At 38.5% G+C, this 20325-nt stretch overlaps 1 protein-coding gene across 7 annotated transcripts in view; it reads right to left on the reverse strand.

The window, feature by feature from the left end:
• Nucleotides 1–20325, reverse strand: part of LOC115937600 (protein Aster-C) — an 87582-nt gene that overhangs the window by 25545 nt on the left and 41712 nt on the right. For 6 of the 7 annotated variants that reach the window (XM_081796799.1, XM_081796804.1, XM_081796793.1 and 3 more), the window contains 3 exons: nt 10475–10593; nt 7661–7793; nt 3933–4095 (listed from right to left, as the gene is read on the reverse strand). In XM_081796799.1, the coding sequence (XP_081652925.1) occupies nt 3933–4095; nt 7661–7793; nt 10475–10593 (415 nt within the window). Of the gene's footprint in view, nt 1–3932; nt 4096–7660; nt 7794–10474; nt 10594–12568; nt 14376–20325 lie in introns of those variants that run through there. The other variant, XM_081796838.1, reaches the window with a different exon arrangement.

Genomic DNA, 20325 nt, shown 5'->3' on the forward strand with positions numbered 1-20325 from the left:
TTAGTACCTTTTGTATGTAAATTAATTCAAAGAAGTAAGGACATGAAATAAACTATTTCTACCTGGGATTATTTATTTATGACATTCACAGTACTTTAAAGCCTCCTGTACAGGTAACATCACCAATAATATTGCTGTAACATATGAAGCTAGCAAGTGGTATTTCAAGTGGGGAAAGGAACACCACTCAACCTGGTAGCAGGTTACTATTTCCAATAAAGAAGAAATATTTCTTGAATTGAAAATATTCAAATCTATTAGTTTTTGGCCAGTGGAAATGATGGGAAAAGTGAGACAGATAAATAAATATGAGAAAGACATGGGCATGAAGGAATAAAACATATGTTGACAGTGTTTTGAGGGTTCACGAAAAATGTACTAGGTAGGTATGCAAGAACAGCAGATGATTGGAGTTTGACTAACTAAGGACACACAATTTGTTATATCTTCTATCTTCCAAAAACTGGTGACCTGCTATCTTCTTGACTCAGATTGAGGGTTTTCTTTGCATCTGAAAAACCAAGTTCAAATGAGAGTGTTGTTCAAAAACCTGACTCAGGTAACTATGTCAGGGTTACCTGGTTTAGTCTCATGACTGCTTCCCTGATGTGCTAGACATGGCTTTTGCTAAGCTTTCTCAAGAGGTCTACTTGTCCCCACCTTTAGTAATTAATAAGCATCACCTGATATTTGATTCCTGTTTTTCTTTGCTTGGCTTTCCCATTCATCTTGTTCTGTCAGCTATAGGTCACAGATTTCAATTTTGCTAATCTTATGTGCCCCTCCTCCAGCCTAATCTTTGCCTGACTTAGCTTCCATTCTCAACATAAGTGACTTTGGTTAGGGAATCCTGCCACACGTTCTAATCCCAGCTATATAAAATTAAATTTAACTCTGTCATGACACAGCCCAGGTGTCTCATGCCATCAGACAGTTTGTCAGTTTCCATTCAAGGCTCTACCTCCTGGGGAAGAGGTTTCACAGACTATCCATGACATGATAGATCAGGGCAGGTGAAAGAAGTAAATCCTAACGGCAAGAGAAATATTATTGTGGCCGAAAACATGGCCATAATTTCCTTATACTTGTAGATGTGAATACACTGTGTCAACTCATCTTCATCTGCCAGGAAAGGCCTAGCACCTTCTCATATGCTCTGAACTCCTCCCCAAAACTGGGCATGTAGTTAATAAGCTGAAGAAAGCTTGTCAGCAACAACACTCTAGATAAACAAGGTTCTACAGCTTATTCTGTGAAGTATTACATACCAAATTTTTAAGTTCGTACATGGTTTAACAGATTAAAACACAATGTTCATCATTTTGTTCAGGAGCTGGCGGCCCAGAACCCATTTCTGGAAGTACAGAAATATCCCCAAAGAGGCACCCTTCAATCTTGATGGGTTCTAAACTGCCTACCAAAGAATAAGAACATTAAAAAAAGAAGCCAGTCAAAGCAGATTCTAGGCTAACTTTCCCTACACAGGCTTCAGTTAAACGCCGCATCAAAGGGACTGAACTAGCTGCTTCCGGTCCCTCTGTGAGATATTTCATGATACGCTGCTTTGCTGATTCCTCTCAGGGATACACGAGTCTAGAAGGAGTCTCTACTTCAAAATGGTCCAGTGCCCCCCTCCCAAAGATTACAATCTATAGGTGGCAGAAAAGAGGAAAAAAGAAAATCCTCTCATTTTCTCACTGAGTGCTCACAATGGTAGATCAAAATACTATCATTTTAAATAAAATGATGTTGGGTTTAAAATAATCTGCCACCTACCTAACACCCTCTAAATCCACACACAAATTTCCTGGGATGGTTTGCTTCTTTTGACCTTTCTTATTTTCCCCAGTTCACTGACTTCAAGTGTCTTCACAACCTCACAACTTCCAAAAACTAAAAAATAGATTCATTAATTCAATGCACATAATAGGTCTGATAAGCCTGAGATTTTGAAATCTGCTTAGCGAAAGCAATGGAAGTACTTGATTTGTTATGTAATGATAATCTAATAAGAAAAAAGTCATCCCGTGCACCTTAAAGGAAACCTCCACAAAAGAAGGCTGGATACTGTATGTAAGGTCTTAATGCTGTAAAGCCAGTCTTTAAGGGCCACCAGCAAGGGAGGAAATAGGATCAGGGCTCCCATGCAATACAGCAACTACACTACTGCTATTCTTTATTTCTAGATATGAATGCAGCTCACATGAGATTTAATATTACCCTTTATGAAGCTTATCATTAATGTTAATTTGATAGGATCAATAAGGAAACTTCTTCTTAAGAACCATTCTTATAAAAAAGAGCAGGTAAGAAAGAGGAGGAAAAGAAATCCCTGTTTTGGCGTCACTTACCTGTGTGGCCACTGGGTGCCAGAGCAGACCTTCCTAAAGTCAGAGGTTCAGCCAGGCAAGATTACTAATTCATACTGCTGCATACCAAAGCATGAATGGTAAGGACACTAAGAGAGTCTAGTCATTCATGGAGCTCAATCCTTTTAAAAGAACTTACTCTCAACTATCTTTTCAAAAGAATTCAACAACTGTCTTCTTAGTGCATTCTGTGATTTTTAGGAACTACTGAATTTTTATTTATGTATTCAAGAGCAATGGATTTAGTTTTCATTAAAGATACTTGCTATAGTGTTCCCAAACCAAAGCTGATTTAGATTTGGTTTTCATAGATTTAGTCTTGGTTTGCTTTTAGATTTGTTTTTTTTGTTTTGTTTTGTTTTGTTTAATTTATTTATTCATGAGAGACAGAGAGAGAGAGAGAGGCAGAGGGAGAAGCAGGCTCCCAAGGAGCAGAGAGCCCGATGCGGGACTCAATCCCAGGACCCTGGGATCATGACCTGAGCTGAAGGCAGACGCTTAACCATCTGAGCCACCCAGGCGCCCTGCTTTTAGATTTGTATTTGATTTTAGATTTGACTTGGATTTAGTGTTGGCTTTCATGGATTTGGTTTTCACTATAATAAAAGGCTTCAGGGGCGCCTGCGTGGCTCAGTTGGTTAAGCAACTGCCTTCGGCTCAGGTCATGATCCTGGAGTCCTGGGATCAAGTCCCACATCGGGCTCCCTGCTCGGCAGGGAGTCTGCTTCTCCCTCTGACCCTCTCCCCTCTCATGCTGTTTCTCTCTCTCTCTCGCTCTCTAATAAATAAATAAATAAAATCTTTAAAAAAAAAAAAAAAAGCCTTCGGGGCTCCCACACCAGGTCTAATCTGAACAGTAACTGGACTAGCGAATACAATCATATCCCACAGACCCAAATCACTATAATGTCCCCATTGCTAATATCATGAGCATTGCTGGACAGAAAGCACAAAGAGCAAAATCCACTGGCATTGCTCCCTTTCCTGAAATTGGAAAGTAGTCACTCTTCAGTATCTTTCCTACACAGGCTTCAGTTAAATTAGTGTCCCCAGACATGTCTCCCCACTTCACTGTTTCAGATGTCAACAATCTTACAGTTAAAAAAAAAAAAAAGATTCCTTAAAATGCCCATTTAATAAGTATGACAAGCCCCAGGTATTAACTTAGAGAAGGTAGAGAGAACATGATTTCTTATAAAGTTTCCTTTAAGCAATTTTCTACTTTCGTATCTCTCTCTCTCTCTCTTTTTTCCTTCCTTTTCTTTTTTTTGGTAGTTAAAAGAAAGTAAATTATGGGGTCTATAAGACTATTAAGATTTTTATTCAGATTTGCCTTTCCATTCATGGAGATCTTCAAATTCCAAGCTTCTGAAAAGTGGAGATGGGTTAGACCTAGCAGCTTCTTTCTGCTATTTTTTATTAACTTCCACCTTTCTTTTCGTTCTTTATAGAGTGAGAATGTGCCTAATGCAACTAAATTCTCAATCTGCATTCACCCAATACAAAGATAAACATTAAAAGACACAACTGAAATCTTATTAAAATTTATAAGAAATTCTTTACCTTCATCAACAGAATCTGAGGTGCTGCTTTTGTCCAGAGAAAGATACTCATTTTTATTCAAGTCCAGTGATTTTGATGGCATTCTACTTAACCTCTTTTCTGAAGTTAGTAAAGGACTCTTTTTCATCTGTTTTTCACTTTGGGGTTCCTCTTTCCCTGACCCCTAAAAGGCAAACAATCCCGTTAAAAAAACATATTATTGGCTTAGATTTTAAGGAGGGATCTTTAATAATAAAGATGGTTTGAAATACAGCTCTTTGAAAAATATGTTTGTTATGTTTACATCACATTTCTAATACAGTCCATAAAATATTGATAGATAATAATATATTATCTTACAATAAATTCTAAAGTCATCTTCTTACACAGTAATGAACAATAAATTTATGAAGAACATCATATAAAAAGACCTCACAGTTAGCATCATGTGAATCGCTTAAGCAGAAGGGAAAGGGGAGCAGAGGACAAAAATAATGGAACAGCAGGTTCTTTGGGGTGGGAAAGGGAGAGGAATCAAACCCGGTTAGTGTCCCCAGACAATACCTGCCCCATCATCTCAAGGAAGAGAACTCCCCCATTCTCAAGACCAGTAACTACAGGGGAAAGGGAAAGAAAATAGATAAGAGTCACATAAGAGTACAGTAGAGGAGACTGGATTAACAGGAAACATTAATTTCTTTTTTTTTTTTAAAGATTTTATTTATTTATTTGAGAGAGAGAGAATGAGAGAGAGCACGAGAGTGAAGAGGGCAGAGGGAGAAGCAGACCCCCTGCTGAGCAGGGAGCCCGATGTGGGACTCGATCCCAGGACTCCAGGATCATGACCTGAGCCGAAGGCAGTCGCTTAACCAACTGAGCCACCCAGGCGCCCGCAGGAAACATTAATTTCATAGCAAACTTGTAAGAACACAGTTGGCTTTGCTGTTAAGGGACTAAGAAATTGGGCATTAAAAGATATTCAATATATCATTCTATCCATACTTTTGGGGGATGATTTAATCAAGATACGTCATTTCTATAATAAGTTTAATGTTAGGCATTAAAGTATGAATGCTATTGCTATGTTAGTATTCAAGTAGAACTGTATTATAATTAGGTTTAATAGAAAAGTGTAAAAATATAAACAATACAGCAAAGTACCTTCTTGCATTATCTGTCTGTAAGCAGATGAAAGAGCATATTTCTAATTCTTATTTTCCTGCCCTGTGAGATCTTCGAGCAGCACTGAAGGGCAGAAGCTCCAAGGAGACAGGTTTCTATTGGCCACTCAGAAAGCAGAATAACAACTGGGACCCAAGACACAATTTATGAAAGGATTATACTACCCTAGTCAGAGGACTGATTCTTCAAGCAGAGATTACTGCTAAAATTGAGATTTGATTTATTTTGGAGTTTCACACTACAAAGCAACATGCTTACTTAGCTGACTCAGAACCTCTTTAGCAAATGCTAAGTAGAGTAAGTTTCCACATATATTTCTCCTATTGTTTATAATTAAGATATGGTTCCTATTATAAAGAATAGGGACAGATACTTTTAGGAAAAGTAACAGTCACTATCTTTGAGTGGTTGGCATCTGGACAACTTTTATTTCTTTGCATTCTTTTCTATATTTCCTGAATTTTTCCAAAGAATATTAATTTTATAACTAAGAAAGTTATAATTCCATTTAAAAATGTTTTAAAAAATGTTATTTTTCACTTTTTGTTATTTCCAACTTTCTTGGAAGTAAAAATGAAACAAAGTAAGTGACATATGATATTTGTTGACATCTGAGAACCTCACTATACTGTTCTTGAATGCAAAAAAAAAGGAGTGAACTTCTATATTACTTGTATTCCATAACCCGAAAACCTCTATACTAAACATCAATGAACGTATGATCACTCTTAAAACATTAAAGTCTTCCTCTATATTTCATTTCCTTTCCCTAAAGGAAACATGACATCCTTTAGGGATAAAACTAGAAGCAAGAACCAATGGAGGGTGCCTGGGTGGCTCAGTTGGTTGGGCGGCTGCCTTCGGCTCAGGTCATGATCCTGGAGTCCCGGGATCGAGTCCCGCATCGGGCTCCCTGCTCGGCGGGGAGTCTGCTTCTCCCTCTGACCCTACCCCCTCTCATGCTCTCTCTATCTCATTCTCTCTCTCAAATAAATGAATGAAATCTTTAAAAAAAAAAAAAAAAAAGAACCAATGGATTAACTATTGTAAGAGCAGGTACAGAAGATGATGTCGGGGCAGTAGTAAGAAAGACTCAAGATTAGTAGTTTTGAGAATCCAGTCCTCAAAGTCAGGCTTTTGTAAAAGGATCAGGAAATTGCAAGAGATCTCCTGTCCTGGTACCTCCCTAAAACTGAGTGGTTTGGTTTTCTCCATGAGAACATATACAGAGATTGGCATCCAGAATCACCTCCCTTGTACCAATAGTAAGTTCCTAAGGGTCTCTAGATGAATAGTTTCGTAAGAAATCCACAATACAAAATCAGACTGGGATAGATGTATGACAGTTGCCTGAAACAAGTTGATAACTTGGTGGCCTTTACATATTCTGTTTCAGTGTTTTCCCAACACTTATTCACAGATGCTGGGAGCTCCATGGGAGAAGGTAGAAAAGGTCCCTTGCTAGCTACATGCAGATTCACCTTCAATTGTAATAGCTTATGGTTATTGAATACTTAATGTGTTAGGGATCGTTCAAAGCACTTTCACATATATTAATTCATTTAATCCTTATTTAAAACCCCTATGGGGTATTATTGTCTTCATCTTATAGCTGAGAAAACGAAAGCATAGAAATGTTAAGTAATTAGGTTAACTTCTTTAAGGGCATTCAGGCAGCAAGTGGCAGAGGTAAGATCTGAAAGCAATGCTCTGCTTTAAACCAAGAAATTCAGCTGTGGCCCAGACTTGCATTCCCAATCAGCAGAACGAAAGCTCTATAGTAGGAGCCCTCTCAGGACTCAGAATGTGGTCTCCAAATGCCATTCTTCACTAAGAACTATGGCCCATTAGGAAAATGGCTGATACTAAGTCTGCGACAGTAAGTGTACAAAGTGTGCCTGGGACACATAGTTGTGCTAGAAAGAAAGGAAGCCATCAAAGATTATTGATCATTTCTAAAAAACAAAGAAGCCAACCTGAAGTGGCTCCTGTTGGCAGAGGAGACAAACCGAGTATTTAAAAAAATAAATATAATGACTCAGATGATAAAAACTCATTGAAATTAAAAAAAAAAAAGCAATGGGCTTATAATGATACTTGAAAAAATAAAGGAAGAAACTAAGTAACTATGAATTAACCGGATGTGCCCGCTTTCATAGTCAACTTAAGAAGCACCCGTTGTTACTCAAGCATGCAGCGCAGGGTTCTCATCTCCCCGTTCAAAACAGATTCTTTCTACCACACATACCACTTAATCTGAGAAAAATTCTGCTAACTATGAATTCCTCTATATTATTATATCTTTAATGACGTCCAACCCCCTTATAGACTAATGCTCAGGAAACTGTCTGGTAGTTCTGCTCCATATCCAGGTCTGAACAAAACCACATATTATTCCCATATAACCTCTGCTACTTACAGACTTAAAATCTTTCTCCTAAGATAAAGGGGCAGCCTGACATCTTAAATTTTTAAACATTTTGTACAGTGTATTTTTATTTGATCTTGCATTATGATTAACACATAGCAGCATCAGATATATTTTAAAAGGGATACCATGCACTAACCCCTTTTGGTGGATTTCCATCAATTGACTCTGCTTCTGAAACCGGATTAACTGATTCTCGGGTAAAACTGATGGACTTGGAAAATTTTTCATCTCTCTCCCCACAGTCATCCAAGCTACTTCTTCCTGGACTTCTGTAAGAAACACATCATTATAGAAATATAATCAAGGTCAATTCCATACCAATGAGTGATTTAGTCTCCCCACTGAGGTCCTTTGCTATTATAAAGCATTTTGACAACAAACGGGTTTTTGTAATGTAACAAATAAGCCCTACTTATAACAAGGCCATCTTCTTAAATCACATGCAAGTTGACTTCATTTCAGAAAACAAAATATGCTCACATGAGATTTTATAAATTTTAGAAACCATTAAAAAATTAACCATGTACAAGTGGCTGTAACAACTAATACAATGAATATTAGAGTTTGTTTAAATTTCAGTTATAGACCACCACACAGCTTTGAAAGGTGCAGGGTAGATGTTTGTTGGATGCCAGTCAATACCAGAAGGCAGTTTCAGATCTCCTTCCTTCTGATTCAGTTCCGGCTGAGGTGGTGAGTCCCTCCCAGGAGAGGGAGCTCCTGATATCTGAGCACAGACCCCATCAATCAGTCCATGCCCGCCTTTTTGCTCTTCTCCTTCCTAAGAACAAAGTTTAAGGAACAGCTTTCATATGGTCATATGAACATGACTACAACAAATGTCCTGAGACCTACTTTTCCTCTCTCAGGGAGGAACATAAAGAAAGGAAAATCTATGAAAAATAAAAGGAGTACAACTGATCTAATGTCCAGGTCTCAAACTTACTAAGCAATTATTCCTATGTAATCTTTGCTACATAGAGACTTAAAGCTTTTTAAAAATAAAGTAGCAGGCTATCATCTTTAGCCAAGTTATCCTAAGGAACGAACACCCCTATTCTACCCCACCCAAATAATACTTAGGTCTGCCACCAAGTCACTCTTGGCCAGGCAGAATGGCAGGGCTAAGGGGACCCAACAAGAAAAATGGCCTTGAGACTAGCTCAGCAGCTGAGTGTCTGCATGTGAGGATTTTAAGGATGGGGGTGAGCTGTGGAGAAATACGGAAAGGAAAAAGGAGGAGGGAGAGAGTGATGGAGAGAATGAAAATGAAGACAAAGAAGATGGGAAGAGCTGAGGAATTAAAGGTTTGAGACATACGCTTCTTTCGGTAATGGGGAAAAAAGAGAAAAGGAAGAGAGGGAATGAGGATCTGGCCACATATTCTCTGAGAAAGCACTCAATCACCAGAAGAAAACAGCAGCTTCTCTGGTGACTTCAAAAAGCTGGACCTTAGAGTATACAAAGCAACTTGTCAAAAATATTCATTCCCTTCTTCTTCAAAGACTAGAAATGCCTTGAGGTGGGCGTTTCTCCAAGGGACCTTGGAGCTCATCTCATTTCAGAGATGAGAAAAGTGAGGATCAGAAAGGCTAAGAGATTTCCTTGAGGTTGTGCAGTTACTTGGTGGCCAAGTCCAGACTAGTATCCAGATCTTCTCCACCGTAATCCAAGGCTCTCTGCATTATGTCAATTGCTTTTCTACCCAGCTCCAATACCTAAGAGAGACTAGGAAACTTTACAAGAAGAGCAGTACAATGGAAATTTTTAACTTTACAGAAAACTAATAAAATATGTATGTGTAACCACATAAAAAAGACTAAAATGTTGATGCTGAGTATAAAGAGGATCAGCATAACTAGAAGGCTACCTAAATAAAGGAAAAATTATGTACACAGTGAGACTTCTGAAAGATTTCTATTTTAAGATTTATTTGCTATAGAATTTTGAAGTAAGAGTTTTATTAAGATATAATTCACATACCATCAAATTCACCCCAATACAGTGTACAATACAGTGGTTATAGAGTTGCACAGTCATGATCACCACTACATAGTTTTAGAACACGTTCATCCCCAAAAAGAAATCCTGTACCCATTAGCAATCACTCCCCATTCTCCCTTCCTCCCAGCCTCTGGCCACTACTAATCTACCTTCTGTCTCTATGGATACACTCATTCTGGATTCCATTTCATATAAATGGAATCATACAATATGTGGTCTTCAGGGACTTGCTCCTTTCACTTGCTTCTTTCACTTGTAATGTCTACTATAGAATTTGATGTATTATCCCTAATTGTTCTTATTGCTATGACCTCAATTACCGTTGGGCAAAATGCACTTTTACTTGTACAGGTTAATAAAAATGTCCATTCTTCCCAATGAATCACAATCAGTCAAAAACGATCTCTCACCTCTGAATCTCTTTATTACATTATCTATTGCTCCTTTTGGCCTTTATCATTTTCAACCTGATATTATAATTATTTGCATTCCCCATAGTACTATCAGTTCCTTTCATTAATGCATTCGATATTCGAGTGCCAACTACATGTCAAGCACTACTTTAGGGCTTCCTCGAGGAAACATCATATTATCTTTGTATTCTTCAAAATAACTACCAGCTAATTTATTTTATTGTTATCCATACGATCGGAGATGTCACTAGGTACTTCTCCAGATCCTTAAAAAAAGCTTTACTAAAACCACACTTTAAGCAAATCCTAGATAGCACAGTTACAAAACTAACATTTCCTTATATGTCCTGTATTTGTTTACCAATTTAGCAAATTACTCACTGTCCTCACCTTTCACTGCATTCCACTACAGCGAACAAAGAGGCAAATTCCACCCAAGGATGAATTAATAGAAATTCTAAATTAGTAAAGTCTAAAATAATTCTGCTTGAATTAATGATTAAATCGTGAAATTTCAAAACATTTTGCTCTACCTTGGCTGCACATTATCCTCGATGGACAGAGACAAGTTTTCCATCTCTTCAGCATTTAAGCCTAGCTCACTGCCATAGTTCTGCTGGAGCAGCTGCCAGAATTCCTGTCTGGTCAAGCTCTAAAATGACAGAAAAATTACACCAAGTATTGGAAAATATAGGATAGGATAACAAAGTGATTCAAAACATGAATTCTGAAGTCAAAATGACCTGTTGTGCAGATTCTAAATGTGTAACTTTGGTCGTTATTTGACCTTTCTAGATGTCAGTTTTCTGTATCTGTAAAAAACAGGTCCACAAAACTTATCTGACCGGGTTGATAGGGGGAGTAGATAAAATGCTGATTTTAATAATAACTACTGTAAATGGGAAGTAATATGTTTAAAATGGTCTTTGCGTACAAGTTTGTTCACGGTATCTGGCAATCACCAATCTGCAATTTAAATTCTACAATCCAACCAGTCTATTATGACCACTGGATCAACATTCAGAGTTCTAATCATCAAGTCAGAACTATCCTCTTAATTCATGATTTATCTGAATATTTCAACCATTTTAAAAACCTTATATATCAGGGGCGCCTGGGTGGCTCAGTCGTTAAGCATCTGCCTTCGGCTCGGGTCCTGATCCCAGGGTCCTGGGATCTAGCCCCGTATCAGGCTCCCTGCTCAGCGGGAGGCCTGCTTCTCCCTCTCCCACTCCCCCTGCTTGTGTTCCCTCTCTCGCTGTCTCTCTGTCAAATAAATAAATAAATCTTTAAAAAAAAAAATTAAAAATATCCAAACAGTTACCTACAATAAAGTTATTCAAACTAAGTAAAATGTCAGGGCTCTTTGGGTCTGAATTACATTAGCCTAGAATAGTTATCTAAGGCTGATAAGAAACTCTCATTGTAAATAATGTGTGTCTAATGAACAATAATGTTCTAACATTTTATTCTTTAGTATACACCACTTGTTTGGTGGGCAAAGTCTTGAAGATTAGTGTCCATAAAAGAAAAATAAAAAGGATCACTAGTGGCAGAGAAAGTTAAGGAGCCACTGTCCTTGATCCTAAAGGTACCCCCACACATTTCTTTTCTGACTCCCACACCAAAAAAGACATTTGTGAATAGCAATTAGCTCATACTAATAACTCAATCTTTCAAAGACACTATCTTTGAAATACTTTTAGTGTCATAAATGGACAGTTAACTTTATAAAGAGAAACAAGAAATATTTCAATATACTTGTGGAAGATTAACCTTTTATAAAAACTTCTCTGGAATAATAAATATCAAAGTATTCCAAAAACAGACTAAAGGAAGTGGATAAACCAATGATAAATATTCAGACAGCTTCCTGAGTGAAAGATATGAAACTTAGACATAAAATATTAACAACAAAAACACAATTTTATTTGACTACATAAATAAATGTTTAAAATATATTATCAAATACTATCAGGAAGTTAACAGTAAATAGAGTAATATACTTTTTTATCTATTAGTTTATACATATATGAACTCTTATATATAAAGTATATATTTATATATACAAATATAAAAATATAAAAGTATATATAGTATTTTATATAAAAGGTATAAAGTATGTACATATATATAAATTAATGGAAAACAAAATAGAACTCATTTAGTTCACTATCTTTTTTTTACCATCTTTTTTTAAATTCACCATCTTACAGACCTACTAATTTGTTAAAAATAACTTTACAAAGTTGGTCAGAAGTCACAAAAAATGTGGTTATTTGTAGTCATACTGAATATTTAAACATTAAAACATATACCCAGACTGATATTCATGATTCTCTGAATAATAATTCTGTGGGTTTTTTTTTTCAAAGATTTTTTTATTTATTTGACAGAGAGAGACACAGCGAGAGAGGGAACACAAGCAGGGGGAGTGGGAGAGGGAGAAGCAGGCTCCCCGCAGAGCAGGGAGCCCGATGTGGTACTTGATCCCAGGACCCTGGGATCATGACCTGAGCCGAAGGCAGTTGCTCAACCGACTGAGCCACCCAGGCGCCCATAATAATTCTCTGAATTAGGTTGTTTTAGAAAACAACCTCAATTTTCAACAAAGGCTGACCACCTACCTGCAAACAATGGAGGGTCTCCCAGGTTCAGCCTGTAGAGAGTACTTTAACAAAATAAAGATGAACCAAGTAGCAATCAGATAAGACTCAAAAGTCAGAAGATCAATTTCTGGCCCAGAAAGCTTTGTATCCTAAGTATTCTGCAGTCTTTATCTGCATCAGAGTCCCAAATACTTAATGACAACTATGTGAAATCACTGCTTTAATCTTCTCATTTCGTTATGAGAGGCTTTTCCTTATGAAAGACATGTTCTACTGAGTTTAAAGCACATTATTTGTCACTTCCTGGTCTGTAGAATCAGCACTCTTTCCAAGGTTGCAGGTCAGAATGCAGAAGTGGTAGTTACACCTCACTCTACAGGTTCCTAAGCCACTCCTACTAAAAGAAGATAGGTAAACAGGATTTTATTAAAGGGACAGTTCTCAATTTCTTCTTTTCCACACAAGATTAGGAACAATAAAATGTCAATGAAAATATCTGCTTGTGCTCAATTATGTAAGATGCCTATCGCAATATTATTCCAATCTCATTTTAGAGATTAAATATATTAAGGGTTAAATTTTTTCTCCATGCTAACACTTTCTATTCAACTCTGACGATGTCATTATTACTTCATATGCCACTTCTTCAGTATGGATGTAGCAGACCCATCAGACTTGTGTATTAACCCTTTACAACTATCAAAGATTGTTATCTCTTGAGTATTATAAATGGAACGCCAGGAAATAACAGGAAGAGCAAGCTATTCAGTTTGAGCAATTCCAATAAGCACTCAGCACATCATTCATCACTGAAAAGTTTGTATCTTCATTACTCAATAGTTCTTTCCTTTAAAAATATTTCTTACTTTCTTCAGAATAATTTCCTGGCAGGGACCTGGACTGTAATAAACACTACAGAGAGTCTCATCTACCAATTCCAATTTATTTCCCTGAAGAAAAATTTTCTTCTAAATGAAAAATCACAGCTTGCCCCAATTTCTACCTAGTTATTCCATTTAATTTAGTAAGATGTGTGGACAACATCAAATGCTACTCAATGAACTGCGATGATATCCTTTGGTGGGGGTTGTTAAAACCTAATTATTGTATGCAATAGCAGAATGAAGGACCAGAGTGACAATGGAGAATACTACTCCCTCAAACTGTAGAGAGCACACATGGGGGCTAGAGTCCACTGTCTAAAAATTAGTGCTTTTGACATATTATGGTAGTTCTCACAGGCTGAAACTGTAGATAGATATCCTTACTCTACTATGGTAACCAAATTGCTATGAGAAAAATATACATTAGCTATACTGGAAGTGATTTTATATACCTGTGCTAAATACAAAAATCCCTATAGCAAACCATGAGTATATAGTAAATTTAGTAGGCTTAAGGGGGAAAAGAAAACCTAAGACTTAGCCCCAAGAAAGCCTGGTACACAAAGGCTGAGTAGAAGAGGAGTGGCCAACAAAAAAAAAAAAAAAAAATGAGGAAAATACCAGGGAGGTAAGAGGGAAGTCCAGAAGGAATGCTGTCATGGAAATCAAGGGAAGAAGGTGCTCAAAATGGAGGGAGTATATAGTGGTTGCTGACAGATCAAGTACAAGGACCACATACATGGCAAGTACAAATGTGCCAAGGAGTGAAACAGCCTGGCAAACCAGTTCACCATGACTAGCATTGGTGGTGGGGAAAGAAGGGGAAGGGAGAAGGAAAAGAGTCAGTGGGAAGGGGGAAGCAGCCAGAGCATGAGGAGCCTTGTATGCCATGCTGAAGAATATGGGCTCTACACTGTTAAAATATAAAAAGTCACCTACTAGTTTCACATAGAAAAGTAAAAAGTTCAAAAGTGTGTTTTTGAAAGATACTCTTTTAAAACTATTATTGCTTTGGTAACAATCTAAAGGACAGATTACAGTGTTAAAAAGAGATCATTAGGAGACTTTTGTAATGGTTCAAGCTAGACACGATGAGGGCCTTCATGAAAAACACGACATGGTTGGAAAAGAAGAGGTAAGGAACAAGGATACATCCAGGTTCCTGGCTTAGGGGACCAGGTAGAAGGAGGCACACTTCACTGACCAAGGGAAAAGAGGTGGAGGAGTTCTACTAATCAAAAAGGTAAAAAAGAGGGAACAGTATAAGAATACAAATACTTCTCCATTACCAGGCTATTATATAGAAAATGTGACTAAAAGAGTTAGCAATTTTACATTTATTTTTTCCCAGGTAGGTTTGAATGTTGCACTTACTAGATTTATAGCACTACTAGAAAACTTCTAGATTTCCAAGTAATTCCAAAAGAAGTAATCATTGGGGAGAGGCCCAAGAAAGAATAAGGGGATTTGATAAGGCTGAGGAGTCTGCAGAAGGCGGGATGCCACTCTTCCAAAAGGTTTCAGAATTTGACATTAACTTCATAAACTGACCACTTTTTGGAGAATGGCCTCAGCATTGTCAGCGCCCTGGAGTTGCACTCAGAGTGGCTGACTTTAACAAGCCACACTCCCAGACCTCATATACTCACTCAGTGGTAAATATGCTAATGCACAATAGGGGAACAGGCCTTTCTAATCGTCCAAAATCTTTCCTTCTGCCACACAGGGTGCCTCAACACGTTGGCAGTCAGGTATTAGTAATCAGAAATTTGCATGATAAGCATGGAATCAGAGCAAAGGTGGACAGTTTTCAAGGACCAACTGTGATGTTGGTGTGGCCTGATGACTCATCTCTGTACATTGTCTAATGATAACAGTCTGCCTCTGTGACTCTACCTTTCTGTCCTAAGTCCTAAGTTCTTGGCCTAAGTCCAGCCAAACCCCCTTCAGACTGACATATTCCTTCTTTATATATACTAACACATTCAATCAACTGTTTTTAAACCATTTTCCCCCAATGCACCTGAGGAACAGGACCCCTTTTTGTCATTCTCCTATTAGCTATTCCCAAAATAGAAGCTGGAATGACAGATATCATAATTTGGAGAGGGAGGCGTCTGTACACATCTGAAGAGTGCCTCTCATCACCTCATCCCTAATTCTGACACATGCATCTCCTTCTGCCCTTAGGGACTAAGTCTGAAAGCCATTCTGTCTCTTTGACGCTTACAATTTAAACTGTGTGCAGATTTCTGCTCTCAGAGGCCCTGGATTTAAATAGTCACTCTCTCGGGGCACCTGGGTGGCTTAGTTAAGGTCCAACTCTTGATTTTGATTCAGGTCTTGATCTCAGAGATTGAGTCCCACTTCGGACTCCATTCTGGTAGAGTCCCACTTCGGACTCCATTCTGAACACGGAGCCTGCTTGGGATTCTCTCTCTCCCTCTCCCTCTGGCCCTCTCCCTACTCGCTCTCCCTCTCCCTCTCTCTCAAGAAAAAAATAATAATAATCACTCTCAAATGTACTCTTCAATTTGCATGAAGAGCTAGCTTCATAGCAGCCCCTATGTACTGGCAAGAGAGACCACTATTATCTAACTGAGAAAAACAGTGCAAAAAGAACATTTTGATTCATCCTGCCTGTATTGTATCAAAAATCCTAAATCCAATTATATGATAATATCACGAGGAACATGAAAGGATTAATATTAAGATTTGAGCTTTAAACAAAAGTCTTTTAAGTTTTCAGCCGGTTAAAAGTAATAACCTTATTGGGCGCCTGGGTGGCTCAGTTGGTTGGGCGACTGCCTTCGGCTCAGGTCATGATCCTGGAGTCCCGGGATCGAGTCCCGCATCAGGCTCCCTGCTCGGCGGGGATCTGCTTCTCTCTCTGACCCTCTTCCCTCTCGTGCTCTCTGTCTCTCATTCTCTCTCTCTCAAATAAATAAAATCTTTAAAAAAAAAAAAAAAAGTAATAACCTTATATATACACATCTTGTTTTCTTTTTTCTCTTTAAGATTTTATTTATTCATCAGAGAGAGAGAGAGAGAGAGAGAACACAAGCAGGGGGAGGGGCAGGCAGAGGGAGAAGCAGGCTCCCTGCCGAGCAAGGAGCCCAACGGGGCACTGGATCCCAGGACCCCAGGACCCCAGAATTATGTACCTGAGCCGAAGGCAGACGCTTAACAAACTGAGCCACCCAGGCGTCCCTACATCTTGTTTTCTTAATAACTCAAGTATACAGAAAATAACATTCTTTTAGCAGTTGAGGATTCTTTAGTGTTTCAAGATAATCATTTGTTCTCATGGCACAAAGAGGTTTAAGAAATTGAGTTAAATGAACATTCAACTTAGGGCATACCTTGAATGTTGTTTCTGTAACTAAATGCCTGTGTTTTCTCCCCATCATTTGCCTTTTCCTTGAGCAGAGAAGTGAAAAAGTGTTGTTACTTAAATGTAATGATTATCGGGAGTCTAAATCATTGAGGCTTTACTAAATTGAGTCAAAAGGTATTTACTGAGCATCAGCTATTTATAATACAACCCTATAAATTACTGTCCACTTTTGAGAATAAAGGGCACTATTGACAGAGTGCTAGATGATAGTGGGTAAATCAAGATGTATGCCAAACCAGCTATATAGTAAACACTGCACTTGTCACTGGACATAAAACAATGAACAAGACAGACATTGTCCTTATCTTCAAGATGTTTATAGTCAAGCGAGGAGAACAGAAATAAAACAAGAATTACAAGTGTAATGAATGTTACAAAGGAAAAGTGCAAGATGTTACAGAAAGGTGAAGGAATGGATCTGACTTAGTTTTATTAATGAGTATCACTTCAAACTAAGGGGTGGGAAAGAAGCAGGCACAAAGACCATGTCTGAAGATCTAGTGCAGGGGGGAAAAAAAGGCAGAACATTTAAGAACAGGGAAGATGTACTGAGATGAAGCTGGAGTGGTGGGCTGCCACCAGATCATGCAGTCCTTATAAAAAATTTTAGATTTTTATTCCAAGGGAAATGGGTATGAAGCAGGGAGCTAATATTAGTAGGTATACATTTTTTAAAAAGATAAATTTGGCTATAGTATTGTTCAGAGGTCAAAAACTTTCTGTGGAAGGCCATATAGCAAATACTTTAGGCTTTGCAGACAAATCGGTCTCTGTTGGGACTACTCAACTCTGCTGCTGCAGTGTGAAAGCAGCCCTATAATAAACAAACGAGCATGGCTATGTGTCGGTCAAATTATATTAATGAACAGTGAAATCTGAATTTGTCATGAAATACTATTCTGTCATGAAATATTCCTTTTATTTTTTGAAAAACCGTTTAAAAATGTAAAGCCAGTGGCCCTGGGTGGCTCAGCCCATTAAGTGTCTAACTCTTGAGTTCAGCTCAGGCCATAATCTCAGGGTCGTGAGAGCAAGCCCCACATTGGGCTCTGCGCTGGGAACGGGGCCTGCTTCAGATTTTCTCTCCCTCTACCTCTGCTCCTCACTCCCCTAAAAAAATAATAATAATAAATAAAAATAAAATAAAAAATAAAACCATTCCTACTTTTTGGACCTTACAAAAACAGTTGGCAGGAATGCTTGGCTCTGATACAGAGCGTGGAAGGGGTAAGAGCTTTAAACTAAACAAAATAGCTGAGGGTGGGGAAGGGCCTCTATAGAGTCTTATCTTAAACCATGGTTGCACAATTATTTACAAAAGACAGAAACCATCAATTGTTTGTATCAAAGAATGCGGTGGCCACCATCGCACAAATCCCAGATACTCAATGAGCTATCTAGAAAAAGGGTGCTAAGCTCAAAGGTTGTGAACTAAGCTGAAATGATATAAATTACTGCACGAATAAGCATACTGACAGTTTAAACACATGTCTAAACATTGAGGATTTATGTTAAACTAAGCCAAACATCTGAAATAAACTGTTCTTCCTGAAGCCATGCATCAGAGGAACCTTATGAATGAAAAAGATGTACTTTTATTTTTTGAAAAAGATTTTATTTATTCATTTGAGAGAGAGAGAGAGAACATGACAGGGTGGTGGCAGAGGGAGAGTGAGAAGCAGACTCCCTGCTGAGCAGGGAACCCCACTCAGGCTTGATCCCAGGACCCCAGGACAATGACCCAAGCCGAAGGCAGACACTTAACTGAATGAGCCACCCAGACACCCCGAAAAAAAATGTACTTTTAAAAGCATTCCTGGGGCGCCTGGGTGGCTCAGTCGTTAAGCGTCTGCCTTCGGCTCAGGTCATGATCCCAGGATCCTGGGATCGAGCCCCACATCGGGCTCCCTGCTCCGCGGGAAGCCTGCTTCTCCCTCTCCCACTCCCACTGCTTGTGTTCCCTCTCTCGCTGTGTCTCTCTCTGTCAAATAAATAAATAAAATCTTAAAAAAAAAAAAAAAAAAAGCATTCCTGGGGAGCCTGGGTGTCTCAGTCAGTTAAGCGTCTGCCTTCGGCTCAGGTCATGATCTCAGGGTCCTGGGGTCAAGCCCCACTTCAGGCTCCCTGCTTTGTGGGGAACCTGCTTCTCCCTCTCCCTCTGCCACTCCCCTGCTTGTGAGTTCTCTCTCTCTCTCTGTCAAATAAATAATCTTAAGAAAAAATAAAAATAAAAGCATTTTTTCTTGGGGCACCCTGGGTGGCTCAGTTGGTTAAATGTCTGCCTCGGCTCAGGTCATGATCCCGGGGTCCTGGGATCGAGTCCCGCATTGGGCTCCTTGCTCAGCATGGAGTCTGCTTCTCCTTCTCTCTGCTCATGCTCTCTCTCTTTCTCAAATAAATAAATAAAATCTTTAAAAAAAAATTGTTCTTTTTCAAAGGCACCATATTTGTCTCCGTTTTTTTTCCCCTTTTTGTGGATTTTTTTTTATTGGAAAAATCAATAAAACACACATACACATACACACAATTTTAAAATCACTTTGTTGTATATACCTTAATCTTTTTTCTAGATTAATGTGCTTTGTTTTTAAGGCCTTCTCATGTAAGAAGTAAGCTAAGTAAGACATATTTACTCTTACTCTCAGATTCCCAATTACAAGTGAACATGAATATAATATTAACTTAAATTCTCTTAAAATATTTTTAATATATATAAGATGTATTATTCAAATGACTTGTGTTGTTTTATAGAACTCTGTAGTTATGTTGTGTATTTTATAGATTTTGCCTTTTTTTTAATAGTATTACAAAAAATCAGGAAATCTAACCAATGTGGCTTTATCACTTTAAAAAATTAGAAGGTTGGGGCACCTGGGTGGCTCAGTCGGTTAAGCACCTGTCTTCAGTTCTGGCCATGGTCCTGGGGTCCTGGCATCAAGCCCCACATCCAGCCCCACATCAGGCTCCCTGCTCAGCAGGAAGCCTGCTTCTCCCTCTCCCTCTGCCCCTCCCCCCTGTTCATGCAAGCGCGCTCTCTCTCTCTCTCTCTCTAATAAATAAATAAATAAAACCTTTAAAAAAAACCAAAGAGCTTTTTAAATATTTTCGTTAAAGTTCAGATCTCAGTTTCTTCCTTGGCTCATCGGTAAACCTGAACTTTGTCACTTCCCTGGAGTTACTTGTTTTCATAAGGATGTATACCAACTTTCTCACCTGTGATAAGCGCAAATGGGATTTGGGGAGGACACTCAGATCAGGTGCATAACCAAACGCAGTAGCCCAGTAGCCGTCTTTGGCCCCTTGTTAGAATGAGGGAATGCACCTGGGGGATTTCCAGAGCACTCAAAAAACTTGGCTTTGAAGGGTAGCATTAACTAGGTCCCTAGGGCAACACTGGAGTTTCCAGCCCATGCCAGTAAGAGCAGCCCACTGCAACTGTAACAATGCATCTGAACATGGGGCTCTGAGGAGCCAGGGTGCCCAAATACCAAGAA

Source organism: Leptonychotes weddellii, chromosome 1, assembly GCF_054177405.1.
Source record: "Leptonychotes weddellii isolate Sample4059 chromosome 1, ASM5417740v2, whole genome shotgun sequence".
In the NCBI taxonomy this organism is placed as follows: Eukaryota; Metazoa; Chordata; class Mammalia; order Carnivora; family Phocidae; genus Leptonychotes; species Leptonychotes weddellii.